Source organism: Eleginops maclovinus, chromosome 1 (assembly GCF_036324505.1).
Source record: "Eleginops maclovinus isolate JMC-PN-2008 ecotype Puerto Natales chromosome 1, JC_Emac_rtc_rv5, whole genome shotgun sequence".
Lineage (NCBI taxonomy): Eukaryota > Metazoa > Chordata > Actinopteri > Perciformes > Eleginopidae > Eleginops > Eleginops maclovinus.
In genome coordinates, this window is record NC_086349.1 from 9,850,253 (window position 1) to 9,870,457 (window position 20,205).

The 20,205-nt window shown below is 42.1% G+C and overlaps 1 protein-coding gene and 7 non-coding genes across 9 annotated transcripts in view; 1 reads left to right on the top strand and 7 right to left on the bottom strand.

Annotated features, from left to right (window-relative positions):
- sema3h (sema domain, immunoglobulin domain (Ig), short basic domain, secreted, (semaphorin) 3H) overlaps positions 1 to 20,205 on the top strand; it is a 64,927-nt gene that overhangs the window by 22,334 nt on the left and 22,388 nt on the right. For both annotated transcript variants that reach the window (XM_063889462.1, XM_063889471.1), the window contains exons 2-8: positions 94 to 248; positions 7,397 to 7,459; positions 8,145 to 8,264; positions 12,937 to 13,030; positions 14,051 to 14,170; positions 14,971 to 15,116; positions 16,460 to 16,574. In XM_063889462.1, the coding sequence (XP_063745532.1) occupies positions 94 to 248; positions 7,397 to 7,459; positions 8,145 to 8,264; positions 12,937 to 13,030; positions 14,051 to 14,170; positions 14,971 to 15,116; positions 16,460 to 16,574 (813 nt within the window). The remainder of the gene's footprint in view (positions 1 to 93; positions 249 to 7,396; positions 7,460 to 8,144; positions 8,265 to 12,936; positions 13,031 to 14,050; positions 14,171 to 14,970; positions 15,117 to 16,459; positions 16,575 to 20,205) is intronic.
- On the bottom strand, positions 8,632 to 8,704 carry trnar-ccu (transfer RNA arginine (anticodon CCU)). The gene has a single exon. It is a non-coding gene; the product is annotated as a tRNA-Arg (tRNA).
- trnar-ccu (transfer RNA arginine (anticodon CCU)) lies at positions 9,442 to 9,514 on the bottom strand. The gene has a single exon. It is a non-coding gene; the product is annotated as a tRNA-Arg (tRNA).
- On the bottom strand, positions 10,836 to 10,908 carry trnar-ccu (transfer RNA arginine (anticodon CCU)). The gene has a single exon. It is a non-coding gene; the product is annotated as a tRNA-Arg (tRNA).
- trnar-ccu (transfer RNA arginine (anticodon CCU)) lies at positions 11,271 to 11,343 on the bottom strand. The gene has a single exon. It is a non-coding gene; the product is annotated as a tRNA-Arg (tRNA).
- Positions 13,550 to 13,621, bottom strand: trnar-ccu (transfer RNA arginine (anticodon CCU)). The gene has a single exon. It is a non-coding gene; the product is annotated as a tRNA-Arg (tRNA).
- trnar-ccu (transfer RNA arginine (anticodon CCU)) lies at positions 17,831 to 17,903 on the bottom strand. The gene has a single exon. It is a non-coding gene; the product is annotated as a tRNA-Arg (tRNA).
- Positions 18,947 to 19,019, bottom strand: trnar-ccu (transfer RNA arginine (anticodon CCU)). The gene has a single exon. It is a non-coding gene; the product is annotated as a tRNA-Arg (tRNA).

Sequence of the window (20,205 nt, forward strand, 5' to 3'; positions counted from 1 at the left end):
CTCCCTGCAAGACGTGCTTTATGTTAATTTCTTCCAGATTTCCTTGCACGTTTCTGATTCTAATCCTTCATTTATCTCCCCCTCCCTTATCAGAGCTGATCCAGAATGGCCGCCTGCTGACGCTGCCCCTGGTGGCCGGAGACATGCAGTCCCTGCTGCCTGACGAAGACAGGAGGCGTCTGTACGTGGCCACGAAAGATAACCTGCTCTCTACCAGTCTGGATGACATAACGCAGAACCCACGCAAGGTTAGAACTGGAGGACACACACACACACACACACACACACACACACACACACACACACACACACACACACACACACACACACACACACACACACACTCATTTTCACATACCACCGGAGGCAAGGTGCATTGCAAACATGCCAGGGATCGTTGATGAATGCTTGGAGACAAACACAGATAATTAATGTGAGGGCTTTGATGGGACTAATTACGATATAATATGAGGAAGAGGAAACCCACACGCCTCTGATTACAGATATCTGTTTCTTCCTGAGTCCCCCGCTTCCTGGTTTTTACCTTCTTTGCCTCTAATCAGGAAGAAATCCCTTTCCACATAGAGAGCAGCGATGTGTTCATAGTATATTACACAATCTGGCCCTCGCTCCAACCTGGCCTCTCCATAAGAGCTGCAGTGTTGTGACTTCCCTAAAACATCTTCAAAATGTGGATTTATTCCTTGGCCTCTCCACCATGTGTTGTTTAGTTTATCCACTGATAGTTGGAGGGATTTCAAAAGCCTAACAAGCCTGCGTTAGTTGTAGGACTTAAAGGTGCCCTGTGGGTTTTTCTTGTAAACAAACAAAATAGGTGTTTATATTCAATTCTACTCACCAAAACACATTGTGTATAAACATGAGGTCTCAAAATATCAAATGCATTTCTTGTATTGTAAAGAATTTGCAAAACAGCAAAGGCATACATATTTTTGTTAACATATTTACAAGCTTGCAGTCATCTTCTTCCCTGCCTTTCATAGCGCATTGTTGCATATTTTGGCACGTTACTGCAACCCGTTGATCAGTTGAGTAGTGGGAAACCTTTGGCAGGACGCATCTGGGTGTGTGTGCATGTCCGTCCAAGTGTTTGTGTACAAGATAAACAAAATCGAGACTCACTTATTGCAAAAACATCTCCATAGTGCCAATGGAGGTCTAATAAAGCCTTCAGAGACTGAAATCTAATCCAAACTATTGAACTACTGCTAGCAATGACGCATAGCATTCTTTTGTTGTCGTGTTATTTGTCACTTTCTAAAACCGACTAATACATAGCAAGATAATGGGTTCCAGGAACAAATTATTTCCCTCCCAGTTTCCAAATTCCTACCTCCACCAGTGTTCACTGCCGGGCAGTATTAAAGAAAAACAGACTTTTTAGTGATTTACTTTAATATTGAGGGCTTCTGCTTTCTTGCCGTTTCTGATTTAGTGGATGTATCTATTGTTAAGTGTATACAAACAGTTTAATGACCGGATTTTCACATGTCAACAATCCTATACAGCTTAAAGATTTAAACATTAAGACCTTGAGTCATCCCACTGCTCTGATCTGACCTCGGAGTTCAGCGGATCCAGTTCTCGCCCTCACAGATGTCTCTCCTCCTTATGTGTGTCGCTACCATAGAAATACAATAGGGGACAGTAAGTGTGGTGGTTTCCACCGTACTACCAGGATTTTCTTTGCAGCAGTTAGGCCGGAAAGCCAAATTGTTTTTTCATGTACAGACATAGGGACCTGAGAATTGTCATTTAACAGGCATAATTAGGGGCAACATGGATTCTCCTTATGGAGAATTTCTGATAAAGATTCAGTGACTTGTACCCAAAAGGACTGTACCTCAGAGCACTCCCAAAACATATGTGTAAAAGTACTCACGCAACCTTGTGAACATAATTGGCAAAGAGAAGATGGCACTAACTTAATCCGGTGTCTAAATACAGGTGTTGTGTAAGTCCTATGTACAAATCTTAAGTGAATGGTTTGATGATTAGGATTCTTTGAAGCTTGTTTTATGTTATTCCAAATAGTTTTCCAAGCTATTTCGAGAGAAATCGAGCTATATTCATGTTGCCAAGATGTTTGAATTTTAATTGGTTTATAGGAGCTTTGCATTATTTGGGAATACATTGTTGATACAGTTCCCTTGGTATTGTTAGTATTGTACAGTGGTTTTGTAAGGTCATATTTAGGAAGTTCAGAATTCCATGGGACTCCGTACGCTTTCAGGGCGTATAAGGAAAAACCTGGTAGATACTGTTGCTGGAATGTACGGAGACCATTATTATTGAAAAGCTGTCCAAGTAGATAGACTCCATTATTTGACCATATTGGGTAGGCTACTGTCCGACCACCAAGCAACAAATTATGGTTCTGAAATATCGGAGTATGGTAATGCCACTTAATTTTCGATTTAGTGTAGTCAGTCACTAGTTTCCTGAAGATCACTCACCAGGGAGGGAAGTAAGGGTACTGAATATACTTATATTGTGTGTATGTGTGTGCGTGCATGCTTTTGTGCATGCTTACGTTTGTGCGTGTGTATATATAAGTATGTGTGCATGCACGTTTATAAGCAGCGTGCGATTTGTAGGGGGGGATGGTGAGGATTTCCCCCCCTCTGGTTTTCCTATCCCTACCTCTGCTAAATTATTTTTATCTCCGGTGGGGACAAGGATTTCCCCCCCTTGATAGCGATGAATGCAACTTAACTGCTAGCCTACTTAAACTCTTGAAATCTAACGATCTTCAGTGTCTTTACATCAGAGTAGGCTATTCAGCAGCCTTCTGGCAGACGGTGCATATTTCTGAACGTCATCGAACACATTGTAACATTTTTGTGCGGGAACTTCGCAGGAAAAACAGCGCTGAACCAAACATGAAACGCGTTCAGAGCAGCATATCATCTTACTTTACAGGACCCATTTGCAGAATTGTGGATAGAAGAGGGCCGAAATGCTGCAGACAATGCCCCGATAGGAAAAACGAAAAAGCCACCACAAATTTGTCACCAGAGCCAACTTACTTTGTCTAGTTTTCCAGACCTGTCCCTGAGTGTTGACAGCACGTTGTGCTATTTAGTGAATTATTTTGAGTGTTTGATTTAAGTTAATTGGAGGGTCTTTTCATGGAGAGCATTGATGCTGTTCTATGGTGCTTTCTGCCTGTTAGTGCGTACGCATGTTTTTGTGACGTTGAATAGAAACATGTATGGGTTATTAAAAGTTTTGCCATGTTGTGATGGGGACTAATCCACGACCCGAAAAAAGGGCCTGTCTACTTTTTGCGTTTTTTTCTCCCTAGTTATGCAAGTTAAAAGTCCAATGTTCTTGTCTATGAATAAATTAAAAAAAACATCCCCCCCTCTGTTTTTTTGTCAAATCGCACCCTGTTTATAAGTATATAGGATTAAGTTTTGTATGTGCAGGTTTACCTCTGTATCTGCTTGTGCATGTTATGCCAATCTAAGTCTATGGATATATGGATATATGTATATTATTTGCATATTACCGGGTGTATGTACATGCACACCATGAATTTATTGAAGTTTAATTTAAAACGATATCTGTATGTGTATACATGCTCTTTTCTGTTAACATGAATTAATCAAAAATGACAAAAAAAACAACAGGGGAGCAGAACATACATTTAAATTTAAATCAACGTAGCATGATGATTACAACGGCGGCCATTTTTATGTGTTGCGTATGCATTGCGACTTATAACAGTCACGGACTCAAGGAGGTGAGTTTTTGCGAACGTACAAAGCCAGAGTAACTAAGTGTTGTTTATTAACTTTATGCTTCAGTAACACTCTTGTCGCAGCATAGGAAAACAAATTTGCTATAATTTTCTGTGAAGTATTCAAACATGGTCCAATTAGCAAGTTAACTAACATACCAACTAGCCTGCTAGCTAGTTTCTTAGCTAGCTTGGTATCTCTACCATGCTTTGCCGCTAGCTAACCAGCCAGTGGCTATTGTGGGTATATGTAATGGTCTCTCTGCCTTACTTCCCACCGCTCTGGAGATGGGCAAGCTAACTAGCTAACATGCTAACTTTCCATCGCCACAGTTTGGTCCAACCTTTATGTCCCCAGTGACGTGTGATGTCAACATAACAACTAACAACATTTTCTTTTGTGCCCGACCACGGGAAATAGTGCAAAGTGTCTCCAAGTCTGTAAAATTCTCCTTATGCGGTTGCTACGCACTTATTTCCTGCAGTGCTGCTTAACAATGGTATAAATGACACAACATGTCTAACACCGGTGCAAAGGCCTCTCATACTCACAGGAGCCCCAACCATTATTTTAGGTGAAAACACAGCATCTTGTAGCTTCACGAGGAATAGAACACAGAAGAGATAGAATATGGATGAAAACTATAACAATACGTTACAGGTGTTTTACAGTATCCAGTTTCAGGCTGCAGCTATGATTTTGAATCTAGTCAGACAAGGTGACAGTTTCCCAACCAGTCAGGGTTAGAGAAAGGACAATGCCTTTCTACTTTTGTGAAATCCTGCAGACTCAAATCAATCGCCTCATCTGTCCGATGAACACGTTAGCGATCAGATAACTGACAGGTAGGCAAGCAGACAAACGGCCAGTGAAGCAAAGCCGTGAAGCTGGCCAGCCACCCACTCAGCCAGGCAATCGGCCAACGAAAGATAGATAGTCATATCGAACTCATAACTCAACTGCGTGCTGTAAAGTCATACATTTGTGCGTACAGTATTTATAGTGTGTTTATTCTGTTCCAGCTCGGTGCAGCTCTTCCCTTGCGGTGTTAGAACCACTCACAGCCATATTCTCCACATTCCTGTTTTTTTCTCTGCTACTGACACCCAGGGCTCCTTATCAGTGCAGCTTGAGGCCACTTCATTCCTACTTATTTAATGCTTTCTTTTCATGATTTAAACCTAACACTTACTTCTCATATATGTGCAGTCTGACTGACTCAATAGAACAGATGTTGGCACCGAGAGACGGACACGTAACCGGATCCTCCGATCCATCCTATTGCAGGGCCGAGTGCCAAACGTGACGCGGTTGCCTTCAGTTGCATTTTTCTTTGATCAGACCAAAAACCCTTGAGACATTCCTTCTGTGTGAGTGTGCAGCTGGCAGCCCACATTACACACAGGGTCAGCAAGGGTTGGAGTGTGTGTTTGTGGCTTTTGTTGCATATTTGTTCTTTATTCATTCTCCGTACTCCTTTTGTTTCCACTTTATTCCTTTCCTTTTTACAGCACCAGTGTTCTCCACCTAAGTTCATTAATGAGTTATTTCTATAAATCTATTATTCCTTCAGATTTGTCCTGCCTATGAGTTCGGTATTTCCCTTAAACTGACAACCAGCACGCTTCTCCCAGAGAGGTACATCTACATTAAACGGGTTCAGTACCTGGTGAGAATCCTTTAGTGGTGGTCCGTGTGCCTGTCAGTGTGTGGTATTTGAAGATAAGGGGGAACATGGGCTCTAATCTAATCTAATCTGATCGTCTCTGCTCCGCCAAAGGCTCTGCGGGAATGACTGCACCAGAAAACTCGACGGTCAGAATAAATTGTTTCCTGAAAGCACCATCATTTGTCGTTAGTCACTTTCAAACAGTTGATGTTATATTTTCTAGATCCAATATCCACACGTTTCACAGCTTATGTCTTTCAGTATTAGTGGTGAGAAGTAGGTGTTTTCATTTGCCACTTTTCATTTTAAGGAGTAATGTTCCTGCCTTTCCTTCAGTAAACTTTGCAGATGTTATGGTATGTAGCGATAAGTGAGAAGGATGAGTTGTCATATCAATTCAATCTCTGCTTGAATGACTGACTCAGTGAAATATTTAGATTAGTCATGTAGCTGTCATTTCCCATGAAGCCATATTTTCTCTTCCTCTCTCGAAGCCTTGTCTACTATTTTTTGCCCTTAATCGCTTGACATGAGAGTATGGAATGTTATAATTATATAATAATCATTTTAACATAGACACAAACAAGGCAGTTTTATGTAATAGAGACAACAACTCAAGGATGGATTTCATTAGTTCCATTAGGTCTTTTTTAATTAGTCACTGGTGAACGAACCCTTTCCCTCATTAGAAATAATACCTTTCATTATTGATTCTCTTAACTGAATCTATTAAACACGCAGCATACACACACACACACACACACACACACACACACACACACACACACACACACACACACACACACACACACACACACAACCAACCAAACGTAAACAGGCCTGAAGCAAATGTAACCTGATCCCTGAACAACCTGTGGATTTTTTTCAGACATAAGGATTCAGACAGTTTGGAAAAAAGTGAATAAACTGTCTCATGCCTTCCCGAAAAACCTAAATTCGTTAACGTCTGAATATGTGCCCCAGAGCGACAGGTGTGACATCTGACAGGTTCCATTGCGCACCTCATTTCTGCATTACAGACGTTTCTCTCTTTTAACCTCTGGAAAAGTGTCATTTTTTTTGGCAGAGATGCACAGGGCTACATACGTTATGAAAATATACAGATATAATAAGTGTACTGCGTTGCTGTGGAACGGCTCATGATTGGAAAAAGACATGACGCATGAAGCTTCTGTGTGGGCGAAACTCTGAACAAAAACAAACCAGCCTACATGTGTATTACCTAGCCAGAGTGCTGTTCTTTGAACATAACATTCATAATCTAATTATACGAAATTACGCCTAAACCTTAATTTTCCTCACACATTCTGGAAACTTGTTGCAAAGAAAAATGAAGTTGACATGACATAGATAGACGAGTTGGAATTTGGGTTGAATCGGTGCTGTCAAACGTCTGTAAACAGGATTGATTAGCATTCTAACAATGGAGTCTGCAATAATGCCTCACTAAGCCGTAGGTCACTGCTGTTACAGTGCTTGCACAACTAGGACTGGTGTATCCACATGAATGATAATGGTTTACATTCAGACAGAGGCATGCTAATTCATTCAACAGTAAATGAACTGATAGCTTTTTCCAATCTGATGACAACAGTTACTGTGCTCATGTTAGTGTAGCGAGCACTGCAGTCACAGTCTAACAATAGCTGTGTTTGTCATGTTGCCACCATCACTGCCGCTCTGACAGCTTGCCTCATCATTAGGACTCGGCGCTGCTGCCAGTAACTTTCTATATTCTCCTCCCTGAAGCTGCATCCCTAGAGGTATTGAAATCTGCCTCGTCTCCTCCCGTTGTTTAACATCTAGATTAGTCATGTTTTGCTGCCTCGCTTCCACCTCGAGCACACCTCTAAAATCCTTTTATCAGGGAAATGTAGAGTGAGTAATAAAAACTGTTTTTAAATATCTTTTTGGCTTCTTTATCTCTCTTGCTCTGTAGCTGTACTGGCCTGCCAGCCCAGACCGAGTCCAGGAATGTCTCATGGCTGGGAAGGATCCAGAGGTGAGTCAACACACACACACACACACACACACACACACACACACACACACACACACACACACACACACACACACACACACACACACACACACACACACACACACACACACACACAGCAACATGTACCACAGTAAATAAAGTGTGCAGCTGTAAATGCAGGTGAGCATTTCTTAAGGCAGGAATCTGTTCAGATCAGAGTTCAAATCAGGTTTAACATATTTGTTTCTTATATTTAAAGATATCTTTTCAAATGAAAACACTGTCTAAAGAGATCAGCATCAATAAAGCAAGACAGTGGCACGGTAGATTACAATCTAGAGCAGAACTAAAGCTGAATGAATCTGATTCATTTGAACAATAAACAAACAAGACAGCTCTGATCCTGGCCAAGTTATCAAGATTCAGGTTAGCTGCATTTATTTAGACGACAAAACAACATGTTACGGGACAAAATGGACAGACTGACAGAGAAGAAAAAGAAAAACAGGTGGTGCTTATCAAATCTTAGCCACCTTTTGTAGCACCCAGGCTCTTTCTGGTACTACATTCCCAATATTGTTACCTGCTGATAGAAACTCAACCAATTAATATAAATGAATCACTTACTCATATATGTAATAAAGCATTTAAAAAGATATTCTTTATATTGTTCTCTCTCAATGTGTGTGTGTTTTTCTCTGTACAGTTGGAGTGTGCTAACTTCCTGAGAGTTCTGCAGCCTTTTAATCAGACCCACCTCTACGTTTGTGGCACTGGAGCCTTCAACCCCCGATGTGCTTTCATAGCTACAAGCGTCTTCAAACAGGTAATACTGCAAGCACACATACATCAGCATTTTGGTAAATATATTGTTGTATATAAGAATCAGATCAGAATCAGCAGCCCAAATAAAGTTGATGTGGACATCCCCAGTTTGAGTTTCCCCTTAAGCACCTTAACATATAAAATGTGTGCAGGATTTCCCCGAGGATGGAATGTGTTGTTGACTAAATGTAACCGGCCCTTTAGTCCTGAGTCACGGTCAGAGATGGCAAACTATCAAGAGATAGACCAGTGATAATTTCAGAATTGGCACGGGCAGAATACTACCAGTTTTAAGAAAGTCTGCATTACAAACTGGTTGCATGATGTCAATTATATTTACTTCTTCACAGTAAATCTCAGCTGTCAATCACCCCAGATGGGACTCGAACCAACAATCCCTGGCTTAGGAGGCCAGTGCCTTATCCATTAGGCCACTGGGGCTTTGCATGCCTTCATTTTACCCTTTCATGAGAAATTAGTTCCACTAGGAAGCAACAAACGGGCACAAACATAGAGTATAGTCCACAATGGCCCAACAATTGAGAGACAGCACAGTGATGTTTTCACAGTTGGCATGGACTGGAGAAGACACATTTTAACAGGAAAGCTTACTTTACAAACTGGTTGCATGGTGATTGAAAGATACATAGAGATATAGAGTGCAGGAGTTTTGGCATCGTTCAACACAGGGTTTATTACTTCAGAAATCCAGCATAATTATCAGCTGTCAATCTGGGACTCGAACGCACAGTCCCTGGTTTAGGAGGCCAGTGCCTTATCCATTAGGCCACTGGAGCTTTGCGTGCTATATTTTAGCCTCTCACAAAAAATGTTCCACTTCGAAGCAGCAAAAGAGCACAAACGTAGGCTTTCGTCCATAATGGCCCCTGAGGTTACCGTGGTAGTAGCAGGGATGGTAAAACAATCACAGCACAGTGATGTTTTGGATTAAAGGTCTACATTTATAATTCCCAGTCTACCAACGTTATGCAAGTGCAACTCCAACTTTAGTACTTCTTTATTTATTTAATTGAAATGTCCAAGTCCAAGGCTTTAGCTTAAATGCATCACTACAGTTGATGCATTCAGGCACGGTATAGAGTGCAGGAGTTTTGGCATCGTTCAACACAGTCAGGGTTTATTACATCAGAAATCCAGCATAATTATCAGCTGTCAATCACCCCAGATGGGACTCGAACCCACAATCCCTGGCTTAGGAGGCCAGTGCCTTATCCATTAGGCCACTGGGGCTTTGCATGCCTTATTTCAGCCTCTCACAAAAAATGAGTTCCACTACAAAGTCACAATAAGGCTTGCACAAAATAGGCTTTAGTCCACAATGGCCCCTCACGGTCAGAGCCAATGTTACCCCTTTTCCACTGAAATGAGTTCCGTGCCTGTTCCGCTGTGGTCATGGTTCGGGTCATAATTGGTTTGCAATGATGAATCAACTGCAAACCAGTCTGCTTTTCCACCAACAAGAGCCCTGTAGGAGCCAGGTCATGACCTCACAGTTTACGTCGCTTCATTTTTCTCTCAAACTCCTTGAATATCAGAGATGGCGCAACAATAAAAAGACAGTAGAGCGATGTTCTCATAGTAAGCATGGGCTGGATTTTGAATAGAAAGCCTGTATTATATAGTGGTTGCATTGTGTTTGAAAGACATGGACCTTTACCATTCAGGGTTGGTCTAACTCAGGGGTGTCCAAACTACGGCCCGGTGGCCAAATGCGGCCCGCAGGCCATTTTGAATCGTCCCTCTGCAAATTCTAAAAGTATAATGTAATATGGCCCACAAATGATCTTTTGTTTGACTTATATTGTACTTCTCAAATATATATGTTCAAATATATTAATGAGCCCAAGTTTCAAATACATTTTGTCATTTAACATGTATACATTTTCTAACAAATCTTAGTTGATAAAAAAAGCCCTATAACTTATTTCTATACCAAGCTTGAAATTGAACCGTCATATTTACTCTTATTATCAGCAATCTGAGGCTTCTGTTTTAAGGAATGAGCTGCCAACAATATCAATGAAGCCCTAAAGACAGATGGGATGTAGGCTGTTCTTTTCTGAACACGTTTTCAACTATCATGCATTAATCACCTACATTTGATTTGTTTTGCTACCTTATAACTTCACTTTTGAGACAATATTCACCTCTATAAGTGGCCCAGCTCTCCGTATATTTTTCTGTATGTGGCCCTCGGTGAAAAAAGTTTGGACACCCCTGGTCTAACTAAAAGATGCTGTGTGGTTACACATTGGACTAATGGTGTACGTGGCAGTCTGTGGAATAAATACTCTGAGGTTTATGGGAATTGTAAGGTCAAGAGTTTTTGAGGTTTGACCTATTTAAGGTCAACTAATATGTTCATAATTCCCAGTCTACCAACTTTAGGAAAGTGCAACTCCAACTGCAGCACTTATGTATTTATTTAATTGAAATGTCCAAGTCCAAGGCTTTAGCTTCAGGCACGGTATAGAGTGCAGGAGTTTTGGCATCGTTCAACACAGTCAGGGTTTATTACATCAGAAATCCAGCATAATTATCAGCTGTCAATCACCCCAGATGGGACTCGAACCCACAATCCCTGGCTTAGGAGGCCAGTGCCTTATCCATTAGGCCACTGGGGCTTTGCATGTTATATTTTAGCCTCTTACAAAAAATGAGTTCAACTTCGGAGCAGCAAAAGAGCACAAACATTGGCTTTCGTCCATAATGGCACCTGAGGTTAACGTGGTAGTAGCAGGGATGGTAAAACAATCACAGCACAGTGATGTTTGGATTAAAGGTCTACATTTATAATTCCCAGTCTACCAACTCCAACTTTAGTACTTCTTTATTTAATTGAAATGTTATGTCCAAGGTTTTAGCACACTGCTGTATCTACAGATGATGCATTCAGATATAGAGTGTAACAGTTTCGGCATCGTTCAACACATTCAAGGTTACATCAGACATGGTCATGTTTCCAACTTAATTATCAGCTGTCAATCACCCCAGATGGGACTCGAACCCACAATCCCTGGCTTAGGAGGCCAGTGCCTTATCCATTAGGCCACTGGGGCTTTATGTGCTGAATTTTAACCTCTCACAAGAAATGAGTTCGACTACAAAGTCACAATAAGGCTTGCACTAAGTAGGCTTTAGTCCACAATGGCCCCTCGCGGTCAGAGCCAATGTTACCCCTTTTCCACTGAAATGAGTTCTGTGCCTGTTACGCTGTGGTCATGGTTCGGGTCATAATTGGTTTGCAATGATGAAAATATCAGAGATGGCGCAACAATAAAAAGACAGTAGAGTGATGTTCTCAGAGTAAGCATGGGCTGGATTTTGAATAGAAAGCCTGTGTTACATAGTGGTTGCATTGTGTTTGAAAGACATGGACGTTGATCAGTAAATATATTATTGTATACAAGTATCAGATCAGTAAAAGCTGAAAAAAAAATGTATCTGGACATCACTATTTTGAATCTCCCCTTTGGTGCCTTAAAATATAAAACGTGTGCCGGCTTTCCCATTGGATGAAATGTGTTTGTTAACCACATCTTAATGGCCTTTTCATCTCTATCACATTCAAACAATGTAGCTCCTCAGTTAGCTTCCCGCTATGCTAGTTTTTCTGCTATGATCTATAATGTCATTTATATAAACAAGTTTACATAAATAACACGAAAAGCAAAATAAAGGAAGCAATGCTTTGCCTGCCACCCACCGTCCTGTGTGTGTGTGTGTGTGTGTGTGTGTTCTGACTCCCAGCCCCTATACACAGTTAACAGTTCATCAGCAGCTGAAACATCATGTGTGTGTGGTGTCTGCCCCCATACCCATATATCCACCTGGGTCATCTTGTGCCATCTGTGACAAAATTATAGTGTACCTTTTTTCATTCAGGCTGCACTCCTGGCGCCTATGGGCACTTTAGATATTTTGAAAGAGACATTTTTACGTCAAATCTAATGCGAATATGATTCTAAAGTGTGTCTCCTTGACGCCACAGAGCAGCTGATACATGATCGGAACACATGTGGGATACAATTTGTCAGAAATAGGTTAATGGTTGTTAATGTTCTTCCGCCATAGGTTTAAGTGTGCATGTGAGGTTTAAACCTTTGCAGTACTGGGATCAGACATAGTGTGTGATGTTATGTGTGTGCGTGGAATGTGGATTCCTGCATTGGTGTGTGTGCCAGGGAACAGCTAATACCATGAAAGGTGGTGTGAGATCAGAACGGTTCAGACGAGGTGCTTAGAGGAGCCGGTGGTGCTGACTGATTTAAGATTTGGACTTCACACATTTTAAAATCCCTCCACTTACCCTGGTTACCCTCAATTAGGTGCCCATATCTTGTGTGTGTGTGTGTGTGTGTGTGTGTGTGTGTGTGTGTGTGTGTGTGTGTGTGTGTGTGTGTGTGTGTGTGTGTGTGTGTGTGTGTGTGTGTGTGTGTGTGTGTGTGTGGCAGACTAATTCTACTGGCTGGAAAAGTCTCTATGCTTCTCTGTGTGGATGAATGAAATAATTCACAGATGAAAGAGTAAATTAAAGAGTCACAGCCCGTCAGTCTGCCCAAACAACTTGTCCTCTCTGGTGTGTCTTCCTCTGTCTGGATGATTTTCTCCCTCTCTGTCTGAGTGACCTCTGTCTCTGCTTTCCTTGCCAGGCGGAGCACCAGACTCTCTCCTACGGCCAGACGGAGTGTGGGAAAGGGAAATGTCCCTACGATCCGTTCCAGAAAACAGCCTCTGCTGTCGTTGGTAAACTGACTGTTTCTCTCCTCAAACAGCAACACAAATAAACTATCAATGATAAGATATCACAGGACCAGATATGACTTTCAGGTTTCAGGTGGTACACTGACTATGATTATCATACAACCAATTTGACCGATGGGATGGTTTTTTTCCATCTTAACATAATATCATGGGGGTGCAAATTTCTCAATATGGCTGGTTTGCTTGAGGAATAAAACACACCTGTGTACTCTGCAGGAGGTGCAGCGGCTTCAGGGCACAAACATAGGCTTCAGTCCACAATGGCCGCTAAGGTTACCGTGGTAGTGCCGGTGTTTTGATGGTCAGGAGCCTACACATTTTAACACCTGTGTTGGTCACATGGTGTTTGAAAGACATGCACGTTTACCAGTCAGGGTGGAATGAAAAAAGATGCTATGTGACATTAGTTTGAACTAAGATGTTCATAACTTTTTATGGAAGTGCAATACCAACTGAAGTACTTCATTATTTGTAAACTCAGCACAAACAGCAGGTGTCAATCACCCCAGATGGGACTCGAACCCACAATCCCTGGCTTAGGAGGCCAGTGCCTATCCATTAGGCCACTGGGGCTTTGCACGCCATATATTCAGCAGATCCGTTCACAAACAAAGGGTTCCACAGCAGAGTGACAATAGGGGTCCCAGACTTTAGTCCGCAATGTCCCCTTAGGTTACTGAGCCTCTGTCAGAGATGGCAGAACAATACAGAGACAGCCCAGTGATGCTTTCAGAGCGGCGTGGGAAGGAGATACATTTTACTAATAAAAAAGCAAAGCAATGAAAACTTGGGAACATTTAGCATCTACAGACTACCAGCATATAATTATTTTCTAACACTAATGTCTGTGTACATTTAAAACAAATTGCACTGGGGATCTCACATAAAAAGGAGAAAAGCTCATTACAGACTCCAATATTTTTGGAATAAACCTTAACTTCAAATGTCATTCGATCTGATCCATTCTGTGCAACCTAAATAAACGTTTGTTATTTTGTGCAGACGGAGAGCTGTATGCTGGGATCACCTCAGACTTCATGAGCCGGGACTCCGCCTTCTTCCGTAGTCTCGGCAGCCGTCACGTCATCCGCACCGAGCAGTACGACTCCACCTGGCTGCAGGGTAAGGGCAAAGAAATGTAGGAGAGAACCAGGAGTAAAGTTCAAAAAGTCCCTACATTTAAAAACAAAAAAGACACAAGAAGACTCAAAGTGTTGTTAGAAGATGATTAGAAGGCAACAGACACACTTGCCGGTCTCTTCTACAAAGAAAAAAACAAACACTTATCACCTCTCTCTTGATGTGTTTTTAAAAGTCAGTACTGCCTTAGAAAACCTTCTTTGTGACTGAAGCATCGCCTCTTTTTATATCTATCAATGCACAGAAGATAAGCGTGTACGAATGGGTTTTTTTTTCTGCTTCTTCGAGAATTCAGCAACTATTGTAATATTTTTTCCTCGAGAACACCAAAAAACGTACTATATTTTGTAAGTATGATTCCCAGGATTTGTCTTGATTGCCTTCTTTGTAAAGTGTTAGTCATGTTGTGTTATAACTATAACATGTGGCACAGGGCTAACATAACAGCTTAAAAGGTAAAAAACATCACATTTTACGTTAATGATTTATCATCAGTAGACCTTAAACATCTTCTCTTTAGTACTTATCTGTTCCATTTCTGCATCTTTTCTCATGTAAGGTTTTCTCTTTGGTGTCATTAGATTGATATTCATTCAACCTCCTTTTTTCTCTTGATATTTAGCTTTGTAAACTAAATATTCTAAAGCAATGTTCTAAATCTACATCTCTAAAACCATCCCATACTGGTGTTTCTCCAGGCCAGTGTGTCGCGAGTGCAGCTGATAACAACAGAACACACGTTGACTCTCTGCTGTTTGTAAACGCTCCTGTCTCTCCCACAGATGCGCAGTTTGTGCGGGTAGCGCCGCTGTCTGAAACTGATAACCCAGAGGACGATAAGGTCTACGTGTTCTTCACCGAGCGCGCTCAGGAGGCCGAGGGGGCTGCTGGAAAGGTGCTCTACTCCAGAGTGGCGCGTGTGTGCAAGGTACAGAGTTACGGAGTGTGTTTGTGGCAGAACGACAGGCACCAGGTTTGTGTGTGTGTGTGTGTGTGTGTGTGTGTGTGTGTGTGTGTGTGTGTGTGTGTGTGTGTGTGTGTGTGTGTGTGTGTGTGTGTGTGTGTGTGTGTGTGTGTGTGTGTGTGTGTGTGTGTGTGTGTATGTGCTCATATCAGGTCTGCGTGTAGTTTACGTAAACACGTGTTTGTCTGAACAGGCAGAGCAGCTACGTGCTGCTCAGAGAGTGTTTACGTTAAAGCGGCTCCGTGTGATTGGACGCTCCTGCCAGCTCGTACAGATGCGTTTGATGTCTGTGCATCGGGACTGTTTATGTTTGCTGTGTCTTTTGATGCACTGTGTGTTTGTATGAATGCCTTTTTATGTAGATAAGTGTAAACATGCATGGCTGTGTTTGTGTGTTTGCATGATCTCTTGACATGTATGCACATTTTTGTGTTCATGTACAAGACGTTTATTAAGTAAACACATTTTGCAACAAAAAAACAGTTTGATATTCAACAACACAATAACCTGCACCAAAGAAAAGTATGGTTTTAGGTTCTCTGGGAGGTTTGCTGCTTTAACAGTATTACATATATAGAATTGTTTAGTAAACTGAATATTATTAAGTTTTGTGCTGTTGGAAGTAAAATAAGAGACCGTTTGAAGACATTATGTAATGTGTTTACATTTGTATGATGTTTTACAGACCAGACAAATAATGAAATAATCAGGAAATAACATTTTTCCATAAAAAAGCTTGTGTATGTGGTGTTAGCCACATAAGTGTTGGATTTCTTAATTACGGAATACTGTAAATAAACGTTATATTAGGTCAGGGGTGTACAAACTACGCCCTGGGGGCCAACTGCAGCTCGAGGTTCATTTTTAATTGGCCCTCAGTAGATTCTAAAAGTATAATGGAATATGGCCCGCACCTTCAACTTGTGCTCGTCTTATATTGTACTTCTGAAATATATATATAAATATATATTACACAGTAGTATTCATGTGTTAATAAGCCCACATCTCAATATACCCCAGCTCTAGTGAGGGGCTCAGACTGTAGTACATTTTACCCTATGTGGCCCTTAATTGGAAATTAAACATTAGTATGTTATAAGCCTGCATTCTTTACTCTTCCTTTAAATCCCCTTTAGCCTCCACATGCTGACTGAGTCATCCTGAGGTTCATATTTAATATCCTTAGGAAATAAGGTTAACTCAATGACATCCAAGATATATACAAGAGAGAATGATAAGTTCGATCGACCCAAAGCAGACATGAATGCACATATTTTAATCAAACTGCTCTTCGTATGTGTGTGTAGAATGACATCGGAGGCCAGAGGAGTTTAGTCAACAAGTGGAGTACCTTCCAGAAGGCCCGCATGGTGTGTTCAGTCCCGGGACCAGACGGCCTGCAGACGCACTTCGACCAGCTGCGTGAGTACACACCAGCACCGAGCCAGGAGCCCGTTACATGCACAGTAAAGCTAATCACATCAGACAGGCCTCCACAGCCACCAGTCACACTCACAGCTGGATCTCTGCCACTGAACGCTTCACAAAAGAGGAATTGAGTTCAAAAAAGCACCCGTTGTGTGTGTGTGTGTGTGTGTGTGTGTGTGTGTGTGTGTGTGTGTGTGTGTGTGTGTGTGTGTGTGTGTGTGTGTGTGTGTGTGTGTGTGTGTGTGTGTTTATGAGCGTGATGCACAAAGACAGGGAACTTTTCATTCGGAAATGACGAAGGATGGTTCACAGACTAAAGACATTTTAGAAGTGCTTGTGTGTGTGGTGAGTGTCTGCGTGGCTCCACAGTTACCACGGTGATCAACAGCCCTGTCGGTCACCTTAGGTCTGTCTTCGTTGCCTCAGCCTTGGTAACCACGGAAACTGGCCTCAACATTCAGTTGCTGTGGGTTTATTCATTATCAAAGATTTGCACCAGTTTCCCCCGGTGTGTGTGTGTGTGTGTGTGTGTGTGTGTTTGTCTCTGTGTGTGTGTCTCCGTGTGTGTGTCCTCAGCAGGAGGGCTAGGAAGCATGGGTTTTTCATGTGTATTTTGAGCAAATTGGGATGTGAGCCTGCTTCGCTCTCTGTCTGAACTTGTAGATGTACAGGTCTGTGAGTCTCAGTGGTGGTGAACACAGTACGATCACAGTGTGAACGGTTATCTCCTGCTTTTAAAGCACAGGAGCCTGCAGGTTCTTAATACTGGCTATTAAATGGGTTTAACAAAGTTTCCTTAGTTATTATTTATTCACTACGGTTTGATTTCGCCGGCTCAGATAGAGTTACACACTAAATTCCTGCAGGTCAGGAGCTTTACGTTTGTTCCCACATTTTACTGCAGAAATCTTGAATGCACCGCCAAGTTAAATCTGCTCAGTGTCCCTTCATGGCGCAAAGCATGAAGAGTGCAGAGAAGCTGTCAGGTTCCACCACAACTCACTTGGACTTGGACTGTAGACACTGTCCTCAGTAGAGCAGGGTGTAACACAGGAAGAATTTACTTTTCTGAATGCAATATTTCCCTCTGGATCAATAATGATGAAGAGCTTCCACTCACATCTTTGAATTGTTGTTCAGTTTGTACAACCAGACTACCATTTATTCAAGCACGGTTGTGTTCATTACGATGACTTCTGAACTGTTTGAAAGAGCCAATAATTCCTCTACCACTGTACCATGCTGTCAATCACCCCAGATGGGACTCGAACCCACAATCCCTGGCTTAGGAGGCCAGTGCCTTATCCATTAGGCCACTGGGGCATCAAGTTTAGTGTCAAAGAGACACTCAGAGAATGCACAGAGGGACATTCACAGTAGGGAGCAAACATTGCAAAGCAAAGCTCTTAAAAAATGGGAACATGAGACAAAGAAGTGTTGTAGTAAAGCAACAATGCCATAGTGCTCAGCGGGCTTTGTCTACCGCACACTCTGTTCTGCTGACTTGCACAGTCTGGACTGACAGGATTTGTCATGGTAAAATAACATGCTCTACTTCCCTGAGAAGAGGGGGGGGGGGGTTGCTCATGTGGATGAGCGAGACGGTTGACTCACATAAACCTGTCCAAAGCGGGTGGGCAGCGGACGGTCCACGTTGTATATGTCTGGTGTTTGAAATGTGTTGTCACTGCGCCGCCGTTTTTAGAAACTGACCTTTTTATCTGACTTGTAATTATCATTTCTGCAGACATTACAAGCAGCGCTATTGTCTGGAGCGCTTCTTCTCTGCCACGACTCCTCCTGCTTGTTGCGTTTGTCCAGCAGTGTAGATGGATGAGTTTGACGCCATTGTTTTGCGGAGTTGTCAGAATCGATAAAAGAGATTGATAACCTCCACGGGTATAATCCTGGTGGATCGGGCAAATTAGAAGTGGTTCTGGTCTTAGTTCTCTTATCACTTCACTGGGCTCCTAAACTCATTGTCAGAAAGGTAGTCAATATGTAAGGGAAAAATCATGTTATTCAATCATCCAGAATAAAAACAGGGTGAATTGTTCACCAGGGATTAATAATTGGATGTTTTCGCAGCTTTTTTTTCGGACTCACAGATGTCTGGTTGCTGTTTCCCACTCACTAAGGCTGAACTGACATCAATTTCTCAGAAACTTTTCTCCATTCAGCAAGGGACATTTTCCCGCTGACACCCTATTATAGATGGTAGTTAGAGACATTTGTCTTTGAACATGCCTTATCAGCATGTTGTTTTTGATAGTCCGTCATGCTTTAATTGTGTTTAGCCCAGTGATGAGTGCACAAACTTAATAGAATGTAGAAATCCTTGAAAGTATGGGGTAAAAAGCAGCTGTCACCCCAGATGGGACTCGAACCCACAATCCCTGGCTTAGGAGGCCAGTGCCTTATCCATTAGGCCACTGGGGCTATGCACACCATCATTTTACCCTTTAAAAAAAATAATTCCGCTTTGGGCAGCAAAAGGTGTCTGTGTCTCGACAGGATGCATTCAGGCGCAGTATTGAGGTATTAAGTGTTGGCAGCACTAACACAAACTTAGTGGAAATGTGTATATCTCAGTATGGATTTAAACAGCAGCTGTCAATCACCCCAGATTGAACTCAAACCCACAATCCCTGGCTCAGGAGGCCACTGTCAGAAAGACAACCGAGAAAATGATTTATTTAGGTATAAAACACACCCAGAGCCATTATGTCGCTTTCATTTTGAAATAGGATACATTTTATACAAATCACTGGTGCCGCACCTCTCTGCTGTCTGCCTTCGTTGGCTCACCTTTTGCTCGGTGAGAGAGCTTGCAGAGAGAGAGCATGGACGGAGAGGGCGAGTGCTGTGGAGACAGGACCGGTTCCTTATCTTTGCTGTTTTTGTAAACAGAAGATTCCTAGAATAAACGACATCACACACACACACACACACACACACACAGACACACACACACACACACACACACACACACACACACACACACACACACACACACACACACACACACACACACACACAGACAGACACACAGAATTGCTGTTTATGTGAACATACGCAGTACATTAAAACATTCAGTAAATCACACACTCTTTCTTTCAGTCAAACCTCTGTGCAGTAACACATTTGAATGCTCTCGCACAGCTTCAGAGCTGTTACACACATACTTGCGCCTCCGCCTGTGTACACAAGACAGTTCTGACTTGTCAGGAGCATAAACATCTCTGCCCTGCATGCCTGTGGCCATGTTTCTCTCATCTGATAAGGGTGCGCACAGATTTGTTTGTGATTACGCTCCAGCAAGACACACACACACACAAAACCACAAACCCATATGCAGGAGATGAACCCATCAGGTTAAGAATGCGGTCAGTGTTGTGTTTTTGCCACGCTCCACCACACAGAAACACTACAAATCCCATCAACCCCTGAGAGTGTACGGGTCCCTCATAGCAGCAGAGCGGTGGTTACCACCTGGCCGAGAGTGTGTGAAAGTTATTATTACAATTTGCTGAACAATTTGAGTGTGCTAAGTTATTATAATTAGATGTATTATATTTTAAAAAATGCTGCGTTTTAGTGACAGAAATGTGAGTGGGTTCTCTGT